Source organism: Bipolaris oryzae, assembly GCF_000523455.1.
Source record: "Bipolaris oryzae ATCC 44560 unplaced genomic scaffold scaffold_49, whole genome shotgun sequence".
In the NCBI taxonomy this organism is placed as follows: Eukaryota; Fungi; Ascomycota; class Dothideomycetes; order Pleosporales; family Pleosporaceae; genus Bipolaris; species Bipolaris oryzae.
The window spans coordinates 33,267-48,294 of NW_006911325.1; the positions used below are offsets into that span (position 1 = coordinate 33,267).

The window sequence follows — 15,028 nt, forward strand, 5'->3', positions numbered from 1 at the left end:
ACGTGCAATAGGGCCGCTTGCCCACAAAGATACCTCACGCTCACGCACACGCACACCCGCAACATGTCTGTTCTACCCGCAGAGGTCCATACGGCGCTGGCCACCTTGCTGCAGGGCCTCCAGTCGCCCGACAACGTCCAGCGCACCGCAGCAGAGCAGCAGCTGAATGAAGAATGGGTCGCCCAGAGGCCTGAAGTGCTCTTGATGGGCCTCTCTGAGCAGATTGAGTTGGCCCAGGACACATCGGTAAGATTAGGTCTTTGGCGGGGGGCCGGCACGGTGGGCTAACGAACATATTGTAGACACGAACCTTTGCCGCCGTCATCTTCAGGCGACAGTCATCCAAGCCTCGAAAGGCACCTTCAGGCCAGACCGCCGACTTGTTCCTGACTCTCAATCCCGCTGAGCGAGAGGCCATACGCGCCAAGCTGCTCCAATGCCTGGCCAACGAAACCGACACCTCGGTACGGACAAAGGTGGGAGATGCCGTAGCAGAGCTCGCCCGCCAGCACACCGACGAAGGTAGGAGACCTCAATGCACATTCTGTTAGCTCGTCTAAAAAAACATCCAGGTGTCGCATGGCCGGAACTGCTAGGCGCCTTGTTCCAGGCCAGCCAGTCGCAAGACCCCGCACAGCGCGAGAACGCTTTTAGGATATTCTCAACCACCCCGCAGATCATTGAGAAGCAGCATGAAGATGTGGTCATGACTGCCTTCAAGGGCGGATTTGCCGACAGCGAGTCTTCGGTCAGTACTCTTACATGTGTTGTGCGCTCACCGACTTACGTGCATAGGTTCGCATTGCTTCTGTTGAGGCGTTCGCCTCCTTCTTCCGCTCCATCACCAAGAAGGCGCAGTCCAAGTACTACTCGCTCATTGGCGAGATTCTCAACATCCTACCACCGATCAAAGATTCCGGCGATGCAGACCTACTCACAAAGGCCCTCATCTCTCTTATCGATCTGGCCGAGGTCGCGCCAAAAATGTTCAAGCCGCTGTTCAACAGCCTTGTGCAATTCAGCATCTCGGTAATTCAGGACAAGGACCTTGGAGAGACCGCTCGCCAGAATGCGCTGGAGCTCATGGCTACATTCGCCGACAACGCGCCAGTCATGTGCAAAAAGGACGCCAATTTCACAAACGACATGGTCACTCAATGTCTGTCTCTGATGACCGATGTTGGGGCTGACGATGACGATGCGGAGGAATGGAATGTTTCTGAAGATGTGAGTCGATTCACTTTTAAAAAAAAATTGTACCTTGCTAACATGTGCCAGTTGGATGAAGAAAGCGACTCGAACCACGTTGCTGGTGAGCAATGCATGGATCGTTTGGCCAACAAGCTTGGTGGACAGGCTATTCTGCCCCCAACCTTTAACTGGCTCCCCCGTATGATGACTTCCTCGGCTTGGCGCGACAGGCATGCTGCTCTTATGGCCATCTCCGCTATCTCTGAGGGCTGCCGTGAGTTGATGGTTGGAGAGCTCGACAAGGTCCTTGATCTCGTACTTCCCGCACTTCGGGATCCCCACCCCCGTGTTCGATGGGCTGCCTGTAATGCTGTCGGTCAAATGTCAACCGACTTTGCCGGAACTATGCAGGAGAAGTACCACCAGGTTGTCTTGCCTAACATCATCCCCGTCTTGGAATCCGCAGAACCTCGCGTCCAGGCGCACGCAGCTGCTGCTCTGGTCAACTTTTGCGAGGAGGCTGAGAAGAACATTCTTGAGCCATATCTGGATCAGCTACTGAACCACCTGTTGATGCTTTTGCAAAGCCCCAAGCGTTTCGTCCAGGAGCAGGCTTTGTCTACCATTGCCACCGTTGCCGATTCCGCCGAGGCCGCATTTTCCAAGTACTACGATACTTTGATGCCGCTATTGTTCAACGTATTGCAAGAAGAGCAGTCAAAGGAGTACCGTCTACTACGCGCAAAGGCTATGGAGTGTGCCACCCTCATTGCTCTTGCTGTTGGCAAGGATCGGATGGGCCAAGATGCGCTCAACCTCGTTCAGCTCCTTGGACGTATCCAGAACAGCGTTTCCGAGCCTGATGACCCACAGGCATCGTATCTGCTACACTGCTGGGGACGCATGTGCCGTGTCCTTGGTCGCGAATTCGTACCTTTCCTCGCCGGTGTCATTCCACCTCTCACTGAGCTTGCCGGTGCCAAGGCCGACATCCAGTTGCTTGATGACGAAGACCAGGTTGCCCAGATCCAGGACGAGGAAGGTTGGGAACTCGTGCCGCTCAAGGGCAAGGTCATTGGTATCAAGACGAGCATTCTTGATGACAAGCACATGGCTATTGAGCTGATCGTTATCTATGCCCAAGTTCTGGAAGACGCTTTTGAACCATATGTTAACGACATCATGGAGAAGATCGCCTTGCCAGGCTTGGCCTTTTTCTTCCACGACCCTGTCCGAGTCGCTTCGGCCAAGTGTGTGCCCACTCTGCTGAATGCATACAAGAAGGCTCACGGCCCTGAGTCTCCACAGCTGGGCGACCTCTGGAAACGCACAGTAGAGCGCGTGCTCGAAGTCTTGAGCACCGAGCCTGCCATTGATACGCTGGCCGAGATGTACCAGTGCTTCTACGAGTGCCTCGAGTGCATTGGCCGAAACTGCCTGACCGACGCACACATGACAACCTTCATCGAGTCGGCTAGGAGTGTACTTGAAGACTACAACGTGCGTGTCAAGGAACGTCTCGAAGAGCAAGCCGAGAACGAGGATGGCGAGGAAGCGTCCGAAGACATTCTCTTTGCTATTGAGGACGATCAGAACCTGCTTTCCGACATGAACAAGGCATTCCACAGCATCTTCAAGACCATGGGCACCGCTTTCCTCCCGCATTGGGCTGTGTTGATTGAGTACTATAGTATGGCAGCCGTCAACCAGGACCCTACTCAGCGCCAGTGGGCCATTTGCATATATGACGATGTGCTTGAATTCTGTGGTCCAGAGTCCTGGCAGTACAAAGACCAGATCATGCAGCCACTCATTGACGGCATGCAGGACGACGTGCCTGCCAACCGTCAGGCAGCAGTATATGGTGTGGGTGTTGCCGCTCACAAGGGTGGTGAGAACTGGTCGGAGTTTGTCGCTGCTTCGCTGCCGACACTCTTCAATGTCACCCAGCGACCAAACGCCCGCACTGATGACGACATTTTCGCAACCGAGAATGCTTCAGCTGCGATAGCTAAGATCTTGCACTACAACGCGAGCAAGGTCCAAAACTGGGACAACGTTGCTGCGGCCTGGATAGATACGCTACCAATCACCAACGACGAGGAGGCTGCACCCTACGCATACGCTTTCTTGGTGCAGTTGATTGAGCAGTAAGTGTAATTAATTCATGGGGAACCCGTGTATACTAACAACTTCTTAGGCAAAACCAAGCTGTCTTCTCTCAGCCCGCTAAGATCTTCAACTACGTGGTGCACGCCCTTGAGGCCGAAACTCTACAAGGACAGACTGCCAACCGCATAGTCGCCTCCGTCAAGGCTCTGGTTCAAGCTACAAGTACCGACCTGGCTCAAGCCGCCGCGTCTTTGACTCCAGATCAACAACGTACGGCTCAAGCGTACTTTAGCTAAAAAAGGCATGACACAAAGGTCAGTTTTGACTCAACGACATGACGAAAATGAAGCACATGTGACATGTTGCATGAACGGCGTTTGATTGGGGATGTCGCACAAAGGATGAAAATGCAAGCATCTTGGTGGCTTGGAATCACGCCAGTTGCAGGCGAAGGATGATGATATAGATATCAATTTTTTTCTCAACCATGGGAAAGGAACAGGATGCCGGTTTTGGCTTTAGGGTAAGTGACACGTTATGTTTTCTGCACAGATTCCCCCTTCCCACTACACACACACATGCCCATTACATTGTCCCTATTTTCCCTTGCCATTATCCCCCTTACCACCACTCCTCACACCGTGTGCGTTTATGGATAGACTGGGTTAGGCTGGCTGTAGTGGAAAATGTAAAAGCAAATTCAAACCATGGCTGGTTTTGTGAGTATTACTGTGAGACCTTTTTGTATGTTGCGAAGTTTTTTCTTTTGAGCATGTGGCTATGTGATGTGTGCGAGATGTAGGCGACATGACAAAAAAAAACTCAAGAAACTAGTGGGTGTTAGTCGTTATCTCGGAGCGGGGGGAGGGATGCGTTTTGGAATTATTATTTGGTCGATGTTTTCCTCCCCCTAATCCACTGATACAGTTTTCTTTTTTTTCTTTAAGCATAATAAATCGTGTCATTTTGGTATTATTATTCAAAACTTCTCACTGTACATGTATCTAATGAGGGTTGACTACTTGACATACTTTGAGACAGTGTCCTCTTTTTTCTTCTTCTTAAGATAAACCAAGTATGGTATGCTAGAATTTACAGCACACAGACACACACATATATATACATCGCATAGACAAACACGTAATTACCAAGTTAGGCTATACATGAGCTACCGATTATCTCACTACTAGGTATGTAAACTAAAGTAAACGTGATTTTTCTTCTTCTTCTTCTTCTTCTTCTTCTTCTTCTTCTTCTTCTTCTTCTTCTCAAGTTCAGACATGTATATGCATATATGTACGTGAGAAAACCTACCACACATGTACATACATACATGCATACATACATACATACATACGAAAAAAAAAAGAATCCTCTCACCCTTTGTCTATCCCCTTCCCCCCGTTAATAAACCAAGAGCGTCATGTATACATGTACAGCGGGGTTAAAAGTATTGTTCTTCTTGGAACTTGCGAGGAGGAAGAGGAAGAGGAGGTGCAGCATGGGTCTCGACCAAAAAAAAAACACCCCTTTTTTTGGCACGGGAAAATGGGAAGATTTGGCTACGATTTGACTCCAGGGGGCAAGAGAAAAAGAGAGGAAGGTGGGAAGGACTGGGTTGACGATTGCGGGCGTGGGGGGGAATTTTGTGCTTGGATTTTGGGCGGAAGGGGAGATGACGGGGGGAATGGGATTGTTTTGTTTTGATAAACGGTATAAAGTGACTTCGTATAGTATGTGTGTGTGTATGTGTACTGTGCTTAAGTTTCTATATATTATATACGAGGTCCCCCTGCTTATAAGAAGAAAAAGTGAAGCAGTACGTACCCCCCACCCCCCCCCTTTGACTCCCGAGTCTTTTCTCACCGTGCATTTGATGACGGCTACCCTTCCCCCTCCCCCTTCCCCCCGGCAATTCACGTCCTCGTCTGATTGATTTCCGATGATTCGTAACTATCCTGAATGTTAAAGTCCGAGAGGAACGTTATGTAGTAGATTACTGCAACAAACGTCGGGTGAGATGCCACATGCCGTTAGTCATGTATAATATGTACATGCCCGCCTCCCGCAAAAAAAACCTCAGTCGATCCCAATATTAAAAAAAAACAAAAAAATGCACTCGGAAAAAACACGGGATGAATTAAGGACGGGGGGGGGATGTGCAAATATGCACAAAGCGAACCTCGTTTGATTACTATTATGAAAAGAATTCCTCTCGGTTGCTGATGAATGCCTGAAAGGCGTCCGAGAGGCACTTGGTTGGGGGCTCGTGGAACCAATAGGCGGGGTGCCGGATAGACTTATGTTCGGCGGACCTCGGCATCTTCCCCAGAGTGTGGTGCAGCTCCACCTTTTGGCGCAAGGCAGACGACGTGGAGAACGGAGGCTAGCTCGCGTTGGAAGGAGGAGGCCGAACCGAGGCCTGGAGGAATGGATTAGCAAAGGGAGGGGGAGGCGTATTCCAGAGTCTCTAAAGAGTTCGCGTTGTTCCTCGTTGTTCCTTGATTCCTTCTTCTTCTTTTTTTTCCTATTTCTTTGACTTCGTTTTCATCATCATCCCATATCTACTACGGTTGTATTCAAAAGTCGACACGCCCTCCACCATGCCTCACGCAGCGCTTACACGCGAGTCGGTCGCTTCGCATAACAAACCTGATGACCTGTGGTGTATCATTGACCACAAGGTGTACGACCTGAGCGACTTCGCCGATGCGCATCCCGGTGGCTCAGTCGTGCTCGAGCAAGTAGCAGGCCAAGATGCCACGACGGCCTTTTACAATCTGCACAGGCAGGAGGTACTCGACAAGTATAGCGAGCTCTGCATTGGCACCATTGAGGGCGAAAAATCAGAGGTCCTCATCCAGAAGCCTGGCGAGCTGAGCCCAGTACCGTATGCAGAGCCGCTGTGGCTGAGGCCGCAGTTCAAGAGCCCGTACTTCAAGGAGAGCCATCGCGCGTTGCAGAGGGAGATTCGCAAGTTTGTCGACACACACATTACGCCCGAGGCGCAGCAAAAGGAGAAGGATGGCACATATATTAGCCAAGAGCTGATTGACAAGATGGCGGCAAACGACATGCTGGCCATGCGTCTGGGACCGGGAAAGCATCTGCACGGCAAGAAGCTGATGGGGGTAGTCAAGGGCGAGGAATTTGACTATCTCCACGATCTCGTGCAGGCGCAGGAGGGTGTGCGTGCGAATGCGCGTGGGTTCCAGGACGGAAACATGGCGGGCATGACGATTAGTCTGACGGCCGTGCTGCAGTGGATGCCCGAGTCGGAGCTCAAGACGCGCGTGGTGAATGAGGTGTTGAGTGGAAAGAAGAAGATGTGTCTGGCGATTACCGAGGCGTTTGCTGGTTCAGATGTCGCTGGTATCAGGACGACGGCGACCAAGACGGCAGACGGTAAGCACTATATTGTGCGGGGCACTAAGAAGTGGATCACCAACGGCATGTTCAGCGACTACTTTGTGGTCGGGTGCAGGACAGACAAGGGCTTCTCGGTGCTGCTCGTTGAGCGCGATGCGGCGGTTGAGACGAAGCTGATCAAGACGAGCTACTCGACAACAGCGGGCACAGCATTTGTAGAGTTCAACGATGCAAAGGTTCCCGTGGAGAACTTGCTGGGCGAGGAGCACAAGGGCTTCATTGTGATTATGAGCAATTTCAACCACGAGCGCTTCATGATGGCTTGTGCCGTGATCCGGCAGTCGCGAACCGTGGTCGAGGAATGTCTCAAGTGGTGCAACCAACGCATCGTTTTTGGCAAAAAGCTCATTGAGCAGCCCGCTATCCGGCAAAAGTAAGTACCAGATACCCATACACTAGACTCTAGACTAGACTACACTAGACGGCGGCCCGGCAACATGGGCAAGCAAACGCGGACGGGATAGTTAGCTGACAGCAGAAACCAGACTTGCAAAAATGATTTCGCACGTCGAGGCCAACCAGGCTTGGCTCGAGTCGATTGCGTATCAGATGACGCACATGTCGTATGCGCAGCAATCCAAGCTGCTGGGCGGGCCGATTGGTCTGCTCAAGTCGTACGCTACACGGTCGGCGCACGAGATTGCCGATGAGGCAGTCAACATTTTTGGCGGCAGAGGACTTACGCAGAGCGGCATGGGACGGGTGATTGAGCAGTTCCACCGGACGTACAAGTTTGATGCCATTTTGGGCGGCACCGAGGAGATTCTGGGCGATCTGGGCGTCCGACAGGCCATGAAGAACTTTCCAAAGAGCATGTTGTAGAGAAAGAGAAAGAGAGAGAGAGATAGAGAGAGAGAGAGTTTGAGAAAAACCATGGTTCTAGGCAGGCCATGGGCGTGTTACACACATGGTCGGCTTTTGTTGGGTGGCGTAACCGGCGAATGGAAGAGCGTGTGAGGCGGTGTAATGTATATATTTTAGGGTACCAACCAAAATGGAAGGCGTTCGTTGAATGGCACCTGTCAGCAGTGCCACATGCGGAAGGACGATTTTTTTCTTTCTTTCTTTGGTCGCAAACCTTATTGCTGGGGGGAAGAGTGGCGTTTGGAAGGATTCTAGAAGCAAATTGGTAACATTGCAGGTCGAGGGGCGATGCATCAAGTGGCTGGGGGAGACCTTGTTGGGGGGTCGTGTGTTCGGGTACCAGGGATGGGGTGATGCAGATGCAGGCCGGGTCCGAGCGGGTGGGTGTGCACAGGCAATGGGGAACGACATGTCTATGTTAAACTATGTGCCTGGCCGATGACAGCATTGGGGCTGGGGGGGGGGGTGGATATGGGTGTGGGTGCGGAGGCCGAGCGTACTCGGAAAGCATAAGGCGGCGATGCATGTGCGGCTATGTATGGGTAAGTATGTAGTATGTAAGATGGAGGCAGGTACATATGTGAGTAGAGACATAGTACATGGTACATAGTGTTAGTACACCTAGGAGCATGTACAAGTAGGTAAGGAAAGGAAGGAAGTAGATAGTCATCTCACACGAGACGAGATGAGACGGCCGACGAGAGAGGGAGAGGAGCCATGACATGCAAGTGTGGGCCAATCAGGGGCGCGGGGTGGATCCGGTGTTGGACGACGAGGCTACGCAGATAGTGGCACACACGGTGTCGAGAGGCCAAGGCTGGACTGCACAGTCCACCGATCGCAAACACTGGCGCAGGCGGGTTCAGGCGCCTCATTCGATGTGAGCGGGTGTCGTGGTCGACGTGGTGTTGCTGGTGTGGGTGTTGTTGTCACAGGTACCAGGGGCGGCGAGTGAGTTGAGGCAGGGCGGCGAAACGTGTCACATGCAGAGCAGAGCAGAGCAGAGGGCAGGCAGGTCGGGCGAGCACGATGAGCTGTACATGGCTGATACCATGGACATCGTATGTGCCATGTATGCCGACATGTGGATCATCATGTCTGGACGCGTAGTATGGGGTAGTGTACATACATGGATGGGTGGATGAATGAATGAATGGGGTGCAGTGCAGTGCAGCGCATGGGGTGCTCTGGAATTGCAGATATGCTGACACACATGGACTTGGACTTGGACTTGGACTTGGACACTCTCCCTCGCCCTCGCCCTCGCCCTCGCCCATTAGACAATGGCGTGCTGGCAGCAAGTACTTTAGCAATAGGGCCCAGGCATAATCATGGCCAAATCGCCTCACTCGGGCTGGTGCTGGGATGGATAGGGAAGACTATTGCCATCGAACATGGGCCATGGGCGGCTAGTGGCACTCGCCCTGCATTCGGCGGCGAGGGAGGCGAAAGAGGCGAAAGAGGCGCTGCGAACGCTTGTCGGCTCGAGTCGTGTGCAGTGCAGGCAGACCAGCCCGGTGACAGCTTGCACTTGCACTTGCATGCCATGCCATGGCCCTCTCGCGAGCCTTTCTTTAAAGAGGCCCGCCTGCGTCACCTTGCTCCGCCTGCACATGCTCTTCTTCCTCCTCCTCCTCACCTCTTGATCGTCACACCCCTCGACACCGTCTGCCCGTAGATTCGCCGCGCCCACGTCATCCCCTCTCGACGCCTACATCATCCAACCCGTCCTCTTTTCTACTGTCTTCCGTCTCTCCGCCTCTCCATCTCGCTGCCTCCACCTCCACACCTCTTTCTCTCTCTCTCTCTCTATACCGCCACACAGTGCTCCTCTCCTCTCCACTACACAACAACCACCACAACCACCACAGCCATGGCTCGCTCCTCTAGCATCAGCAGCATGAGCTCCTCCACCTCCGACGCCGAGGAGACGATGCAGATCTTCGTCAAGACCGTGTCCGGCAACAACAGTAAGTTTGCACCCTCCCCCCGTCGTTCCGATAGCCTCGGAACAACACATGCATCATGCACAACATCCATCCATTCGTCATCATCATCATCATCACCACCACCACCACTGTCTCAACACACCCGCCACCACCACCACCAAACAATGCCCGAACAAAGAACTGACATTGTCGCCTCACAGCAATCCCACTCACCATCCCTTCAAATACCTCAATACGCACCCTCCGCTCCCTCCTGGCTCTGCGCACCAACCTGCACAGCCCCTCGGATCTGCGCATAGTCCACGCCGGCAAGCATCTCTCGTCGCCAGAAACCACACTCTCCGACTACGCCATCGGCCCAAACTCGACTCTGCACCTCGCCCTCCCCCTGCGCGGCGGCATGCCTCCCAAGAAGATCCGCTGCTCCTTCAAGGACTGCAAGGACCGCGCACAGCCCATTGTCGGTGACTGTGGCTTCTGCACCGGTCACCACTGCAGCAAGCACCGCATGCTCGAGGACCACAAGTGCGAGGGCCTCGAGGACTGCAAGAAGGAGAGCCATTCGCGCAATGCCGATAAGCTCAACAGCGAGCGCACCGTTGCCATCAAGGGTGTCTAAGTCATCATCATCATCACCACCACCACTACTACTACTACCACCTTCTCTTTGACGCGATTGCGAATCAAGCGAGCAAGCGTGTATACCATGTCGACATGTCTTTAGTCCCCCTTTTTTTCCCCGAGCGATTTGATGAGTCCTTGCCACTCATCATCTGCAGCTCTGCTGTGTTTTTTTCGTTTTCTACTCTCTACCATCTCGCCTTTGTCTTGCTTTTCCCATTGTCCCTGGAGAAAGAGAAATCTCCCTTCTCAACTGCGATATCGGAGGAAATGCGATTTGCTCATGTTTCTTTTAAACTTTCCTCCTTTTCTCATTCCCGGAGCCAGGGGGCGTTTCTTCACTTTTTTTTTGATAACCACCTTTTATATCGTGGAAGGCGGTCTTCTCTCTCGTCCCTCATCTAGCGAGCGAAAGTGTCACTTTGATTTCAGTCTTTGCTTGCACGTGCCAAGGTCTAGTTAGAGTTTGATAATGATAAATACAGTCATAAAGTCATGAATGTTCATCATGCATGTGTGACGTTTGTTGAGTTGCTCGTAGCTTCCGATTTGACAGATCAAGTAACAAAGTCACCTCATCGCATTTCTGTCCGCACTCGCTATACCTACCCTCGCTCTCTACTAGCCCCGCCAATGATCCACCCTTACGTCTTGTTGAACTCATAGATAGTACGCTACATGACTACCCACTCCAAGTGTCCCTTTTATCTTCTAGCCTTATCTGTCCAAAGATAAAGGCCACCGCGCTATCACCTTCATCTCTCTTTCTCAAAGTCCGCACACACACCGTTTGAGGAAGAAGGCAAAGGCCAAGAACATATTCTTAGCAGGGTTACTAGAGAGGAGTGTTGCGTAAAAGGAGGGCAGATATGAGGCCTTAAAACTCCCTTGAAAGTTATATACAGTATACCATTATACCATTCCGCAACTTATTTGTCTGTCTCCCACATCCCCCAACCCACTACCTCTAACATCTACTCTCCCCTCAATCCCCCTCGCCCTCCGCTCAAGCTCCCACTCCTAACCCTCTCAATCACCCATAAAAATAACCGGCACCACGATATTCCGCCACCCACACCGCTCCCCCTCTCCACCACCCCCAGAAAAACACACACAACCACCGGCAGCACACCCCCAACACCACCTCAAATGCCCACGAATAACTTCTTTCATCGCTTCCCCCTCTCAAACCCCCCCCATATCTCCCGGCCAGCTAAAAAGTTTTCATCCCGCATCATCTTCAACAGCGCCTTATCTACAAGATACACAGCCCACGAGATGCGGTTAAGCGGGAGGGGGGTTTGTTAATACGCAGCCTATTAGCTTTCTCTGTCCAGATCTGCGCGAGTGTCGCTGGAGAAAAAAATGATACGGAGTTTTATGAGAGGGATCATTTTTGTCCACCATGATACGCGGAATGGTGGGTTTGGATTGATGGTGGGATAGATGGAGGTGATGCTGTTTGGGACCGTGTTGAGTTGGGTAATGTCGCTGCTCAGCATGCCTAGGTAAGTGCCGAGTTGCTGGTCGCTGGGTTTCTGGTAAATTTATGTGAGATTTAGTCTTGATCGCCTCCTATCTTTAGGTTCTGAGGGGGAGAGAGCGTGCAAGTACCTTCCGTGGTGTTGCACCATTTGCACATGAGGGCTGTTGCGTCTTCGCATGAGGCCCATATCCCTATGCTTGGCTACCATTGGTCTCGTATAGTAGCTTACGAGATTCAGGATGAAAGGGTCCCGGCATCGATGCTCAAGATGATACCAATTGCACCCAGAATTGCTAGAAAACTGAGAAGCAAAAAAATGTCTGGTAAGTCAACCTGGGCCCAAATATAAACAAACACCAACAAATTACTTGAGATCCTCAAGGAGAAAAAAATGTTTAGCGAAACAACCCAAAATGAAAGGAATGAAGAACTTACGGAGCCCAGTTCTTCATCTTCCAAAGAAACTGCCTACTTCCCAACAAGCCCCTCGACGCAGAATCAAAAAAAAATCCTCGATTTACAGAAGTAATCTCGACCCTCCAAGTCTCGCAAGCCACAACCACCTTGATTTGGCCCCCAGACCATTTAACAGCAGCACCCAAAAGGCATAAATCGCGTCAGCATTCCTAGCCAGGAAAACCACGGCGATTGATCGATAATGCCTACTGACCGAGACACACCAACCTGCCGGCTAGTCGACCCAAGACGAAAACCACGCAAAATCGCCCTCTCCGAGATGGTCCATAACGGCAGCAGGGGGGGGGGGGGTTATCGTTGAGCGAAGCCAAAAGAAGAAGAAGAAGCATTGCGATGAATTGCTCCGCCAGAAACCTTACTAAGACTAGAAATCTCTCATATCCATCAGTCTGCAGCATGAAGAGGATATCGAGGAGGGTGGAGTGTTGATTCTCGCCCCTTCTCTTTTTCTATTCCCTTCTTCTTAGTCTCCGTCTTCCATTGGCCCTGGTACATCAAGCTCGGATACGTGTGTGTGTGTGTGTCGCCATCGTCTTTTTTTTTCCAAATGCCATTGTTTGCCGGTGCAAGGGCAGGGAGATAGTGCTAGACGCGTATGAACGAAGGTGCACTTATGTTCATACAGAAGGAATCAAGCCCAGAGTGATGAATCGAGGCTGGACGGGTGGCGTGCTAGATCGTTTACTGGATACCTGACGCCACTGCACTGTATGCTGGGGAATTTCATGACGCATTGTGAACAATTGCGGCCGGAGCGAGAGTGGGCGGCAAGTGGTGGAATAAACAATTGACATTGTCGGCTGGGGGGGTTTTTTTTGGTGTGTGTTTTTTGCAAGTCCCTGATGCACGTGGGGAATGAAAGTGGGACGAATTGAAGAGAGAGAGAGAGAGAGAGAGAGAGAAGACTTTAGGATTGGAACTCGAAATGTTTATAGAATTTTCAACAGCTGCATCGTTTATATATATAAAAATGGTGAACTCAAAAGTGCATACCTAGCGATGCTGTCTTGTTCGCGTTAGTCTTCAAAGTTAAAAAAAAAGGGCGCCACCAGGTCCCACAGCCAACTCAGGCATGCCTCCAAAATCGATTTCCGCGGAAATCTCGCTTCAGCGTTAAACTCTGGCATGCAAGGAGCAGCAGTGGCAAATTTTGTAGTTGGTTTACAAAGGTTGTTCCAGTATACTTTGAGAGTGACGACACGGTACAGCCCATTTGATTTCCACAGTTACTGAATCTATTGCTTGTAGAAGCGAGATTTATCGTTCTATAGAAAAGGAGCTGGTGCCATAGTCGTAATTACCTATGCAAGTGTGTGGGCTGAGCCATCTATAATATCAAAGCCGCACTGTGGGCATTCCAGAGTGTATGTTGATCTATTTCCAGTTGCTCAAACGGTTTAGGGCCATACATGTGATGTCCCAGGGGCATGGGTTTTCAATATAATACTGCCGAACCTGTGTAATGCGTGCTTGGCCTTGGCTATCTTGTAGGTTGTAAGAGTCATGGGCGTATGGGATGACTCAAGAAAACGGAGATAGATCCATACCAGCCAGGCATGCCGGCCAGAATACACAGCATATCCGCTAGTAAAAGTCCCTCAACGAGGAGTGTGTCAGTGAAAAGGCTGGGCTGTACTGCGTACACGGGATGGCATTGATGAAAAACCAGCAAACATATCAGGAGAAGAAGGCTCTGCTAAATTAGAGATAGAGTGAGGCAATCTCAATTGAGGAGGCTGTTTCTGTTACACCACACATGAGCGTATGTGTATGAAGCAAGCTACACAGAGTGAAGCTTACAAAGAAAGACGGGAAGGTCGTGTATACGACAAATGGCCTACGTGAAACCACAGTTGGGAGAACATCTTCTTTGCGTTTGTCGAGTAGGCAAGTCAATATTGCCCTCACGGCCCGACGTATCGTTATCCTCATTACATCATCCAACGGGTATGAATGCCACCTTGGTAGAACATATCGTTATCCGGCCAAACATACCTGCTGCAGCCTCTTCGGCAAACTCATGTACGTAACGCGCGTACTGTTATAGTTTGCACACGTTCGTGCGCGGCCGGCTTCTAGACTCAGTAGAGGAAAAAAAATAGAACACGTAACAGAACGACAAATAGACGAGTTTCTTTTTGAAGGTGTGACGACAATCATGACGGTGTTTGGTTCTGAGCTTGCTTTTTCCGATCCTATGCGTATGCACGATAAGAAGAAAAATTCAAAGTCGAAAACCGACGCAAAGGATGGCAGCTGTAGAGGCAAAAATACCCCGGACAAAAAGCAATCCGAAAAGTCGAAGTGGTGTTTGTTTATCCACGAGCGTGGGTGCGTGCATGTTTGGACACACACCCTTTCACAAGCGACAATTCTTGCGATGGCAAGTCGGCGCCCAAAGCCTGCCCAGCCCTGGCTGTGCAAGCCCTCAATTTCCTTTTCTCGAGCTTTTTCATCTCCCTTGCCCTGTAAGGCGCCGGGCGGCTACTTGGCTACGCATGTCGACCAGTCTAGTTGATCTTGTTGACAGCCTAAGACAACGTCAGAAGTCCAGTGAAGCGGCTCCGGTGCCCAACGTGCGGGTATACACCCGATGCTTATGCTTGTGCGCATCCCTGCGTCGCATGGTGTTGAATACGACTCGGGTGGGAGCGCCATGGGCAAATGCTGTGCTTTCCGCTCCGCCTCCAGTCAGAGCGTGTTGAGCTATAGCGACCCGATTCGCCGCGCTATCATCGCCACCACCCCCGGCGGTTGCGCTGACATTAATCAGGGATGTGTGCGTTGTCTTGGGTCGACAGAGGTTCTGGGATGAAGCACGGCGAATTGATTCGGCCTTGTTATCTTTTGTCGTGAGCTTATGGGCAGCATTTGCGCCCAAGTCGATTTGATTATTTCC

At 51.3% G+C, this 15,028-nt stretch overlaps 3 protein-coding genes across 3 annotated transcripts; all 3 read left to right on the forward strand.

Annotated features, from left to right (window-relative positions):
- Positions 1 to 63: 63 nt before the first annotated feature.
- On the forward strand, positions 64 to 3,599 carry COCMIDRAFT_4522 (uncharacterized protein; the record flags this gene model as incomplete). Its single annotated transcript, XM_007688887.1, has 6 exons — positions 64 to 246; positions 303 to 522; positions 573 to 748; positions 796 to 1,227; positions 1,279 to 3,341; positions 3,392 to 3,599. 6 exons carry the CDS (start codon positions 64 to 66, stop codon positions 3,597 to 3,599), a joined length of 3,282 nt encoding a protein of 1,093 aa, XP_007687077.1.
- A 2,307-nt stretch (positions 3,600 to 5,906) lies between these two features.
- On the forward strand, positions 5,907 to 7,554 carry COCMIDRAFT_92938 (uncharacterized protein; the record flags this gene model as incomplete). Its single annotated transcript, XM_007688930.1, has 2 exons — positions 5,907 to 7,105; positions 7,218 to 7,554. 2 exons carry the CDS (start codon positions 5,907 to 5,909, stop codon positions 7,552 to 7,554), a joined length of 1,536 nt encoding a protein of 511 aa, XP_007687120.1.
- Positions 7,555 to 9,469: 1,915 nt separating this feature from the next.
- Positions 9,470 to 10,164, forward strand: COCMIDRAFT_93072 (uncharacterized protein; the record flags this gene model as incomplete). Its single annotated transcript, XM_007688931.1, has 2 exons — positions 9,470 to 9,566; positions 9,746 to 10,164. The coding sequence occupies 2 exons, from the start codon at positions 9,470 to 9,472 to the stop codon at positions 10,162 to 10,164; spliced, it is 516 nt and encodes a 171-aa protein (XP_007687121.1).
- Positions 10,165 to 15,028: the final 4,864 nt, after the last annotated feature.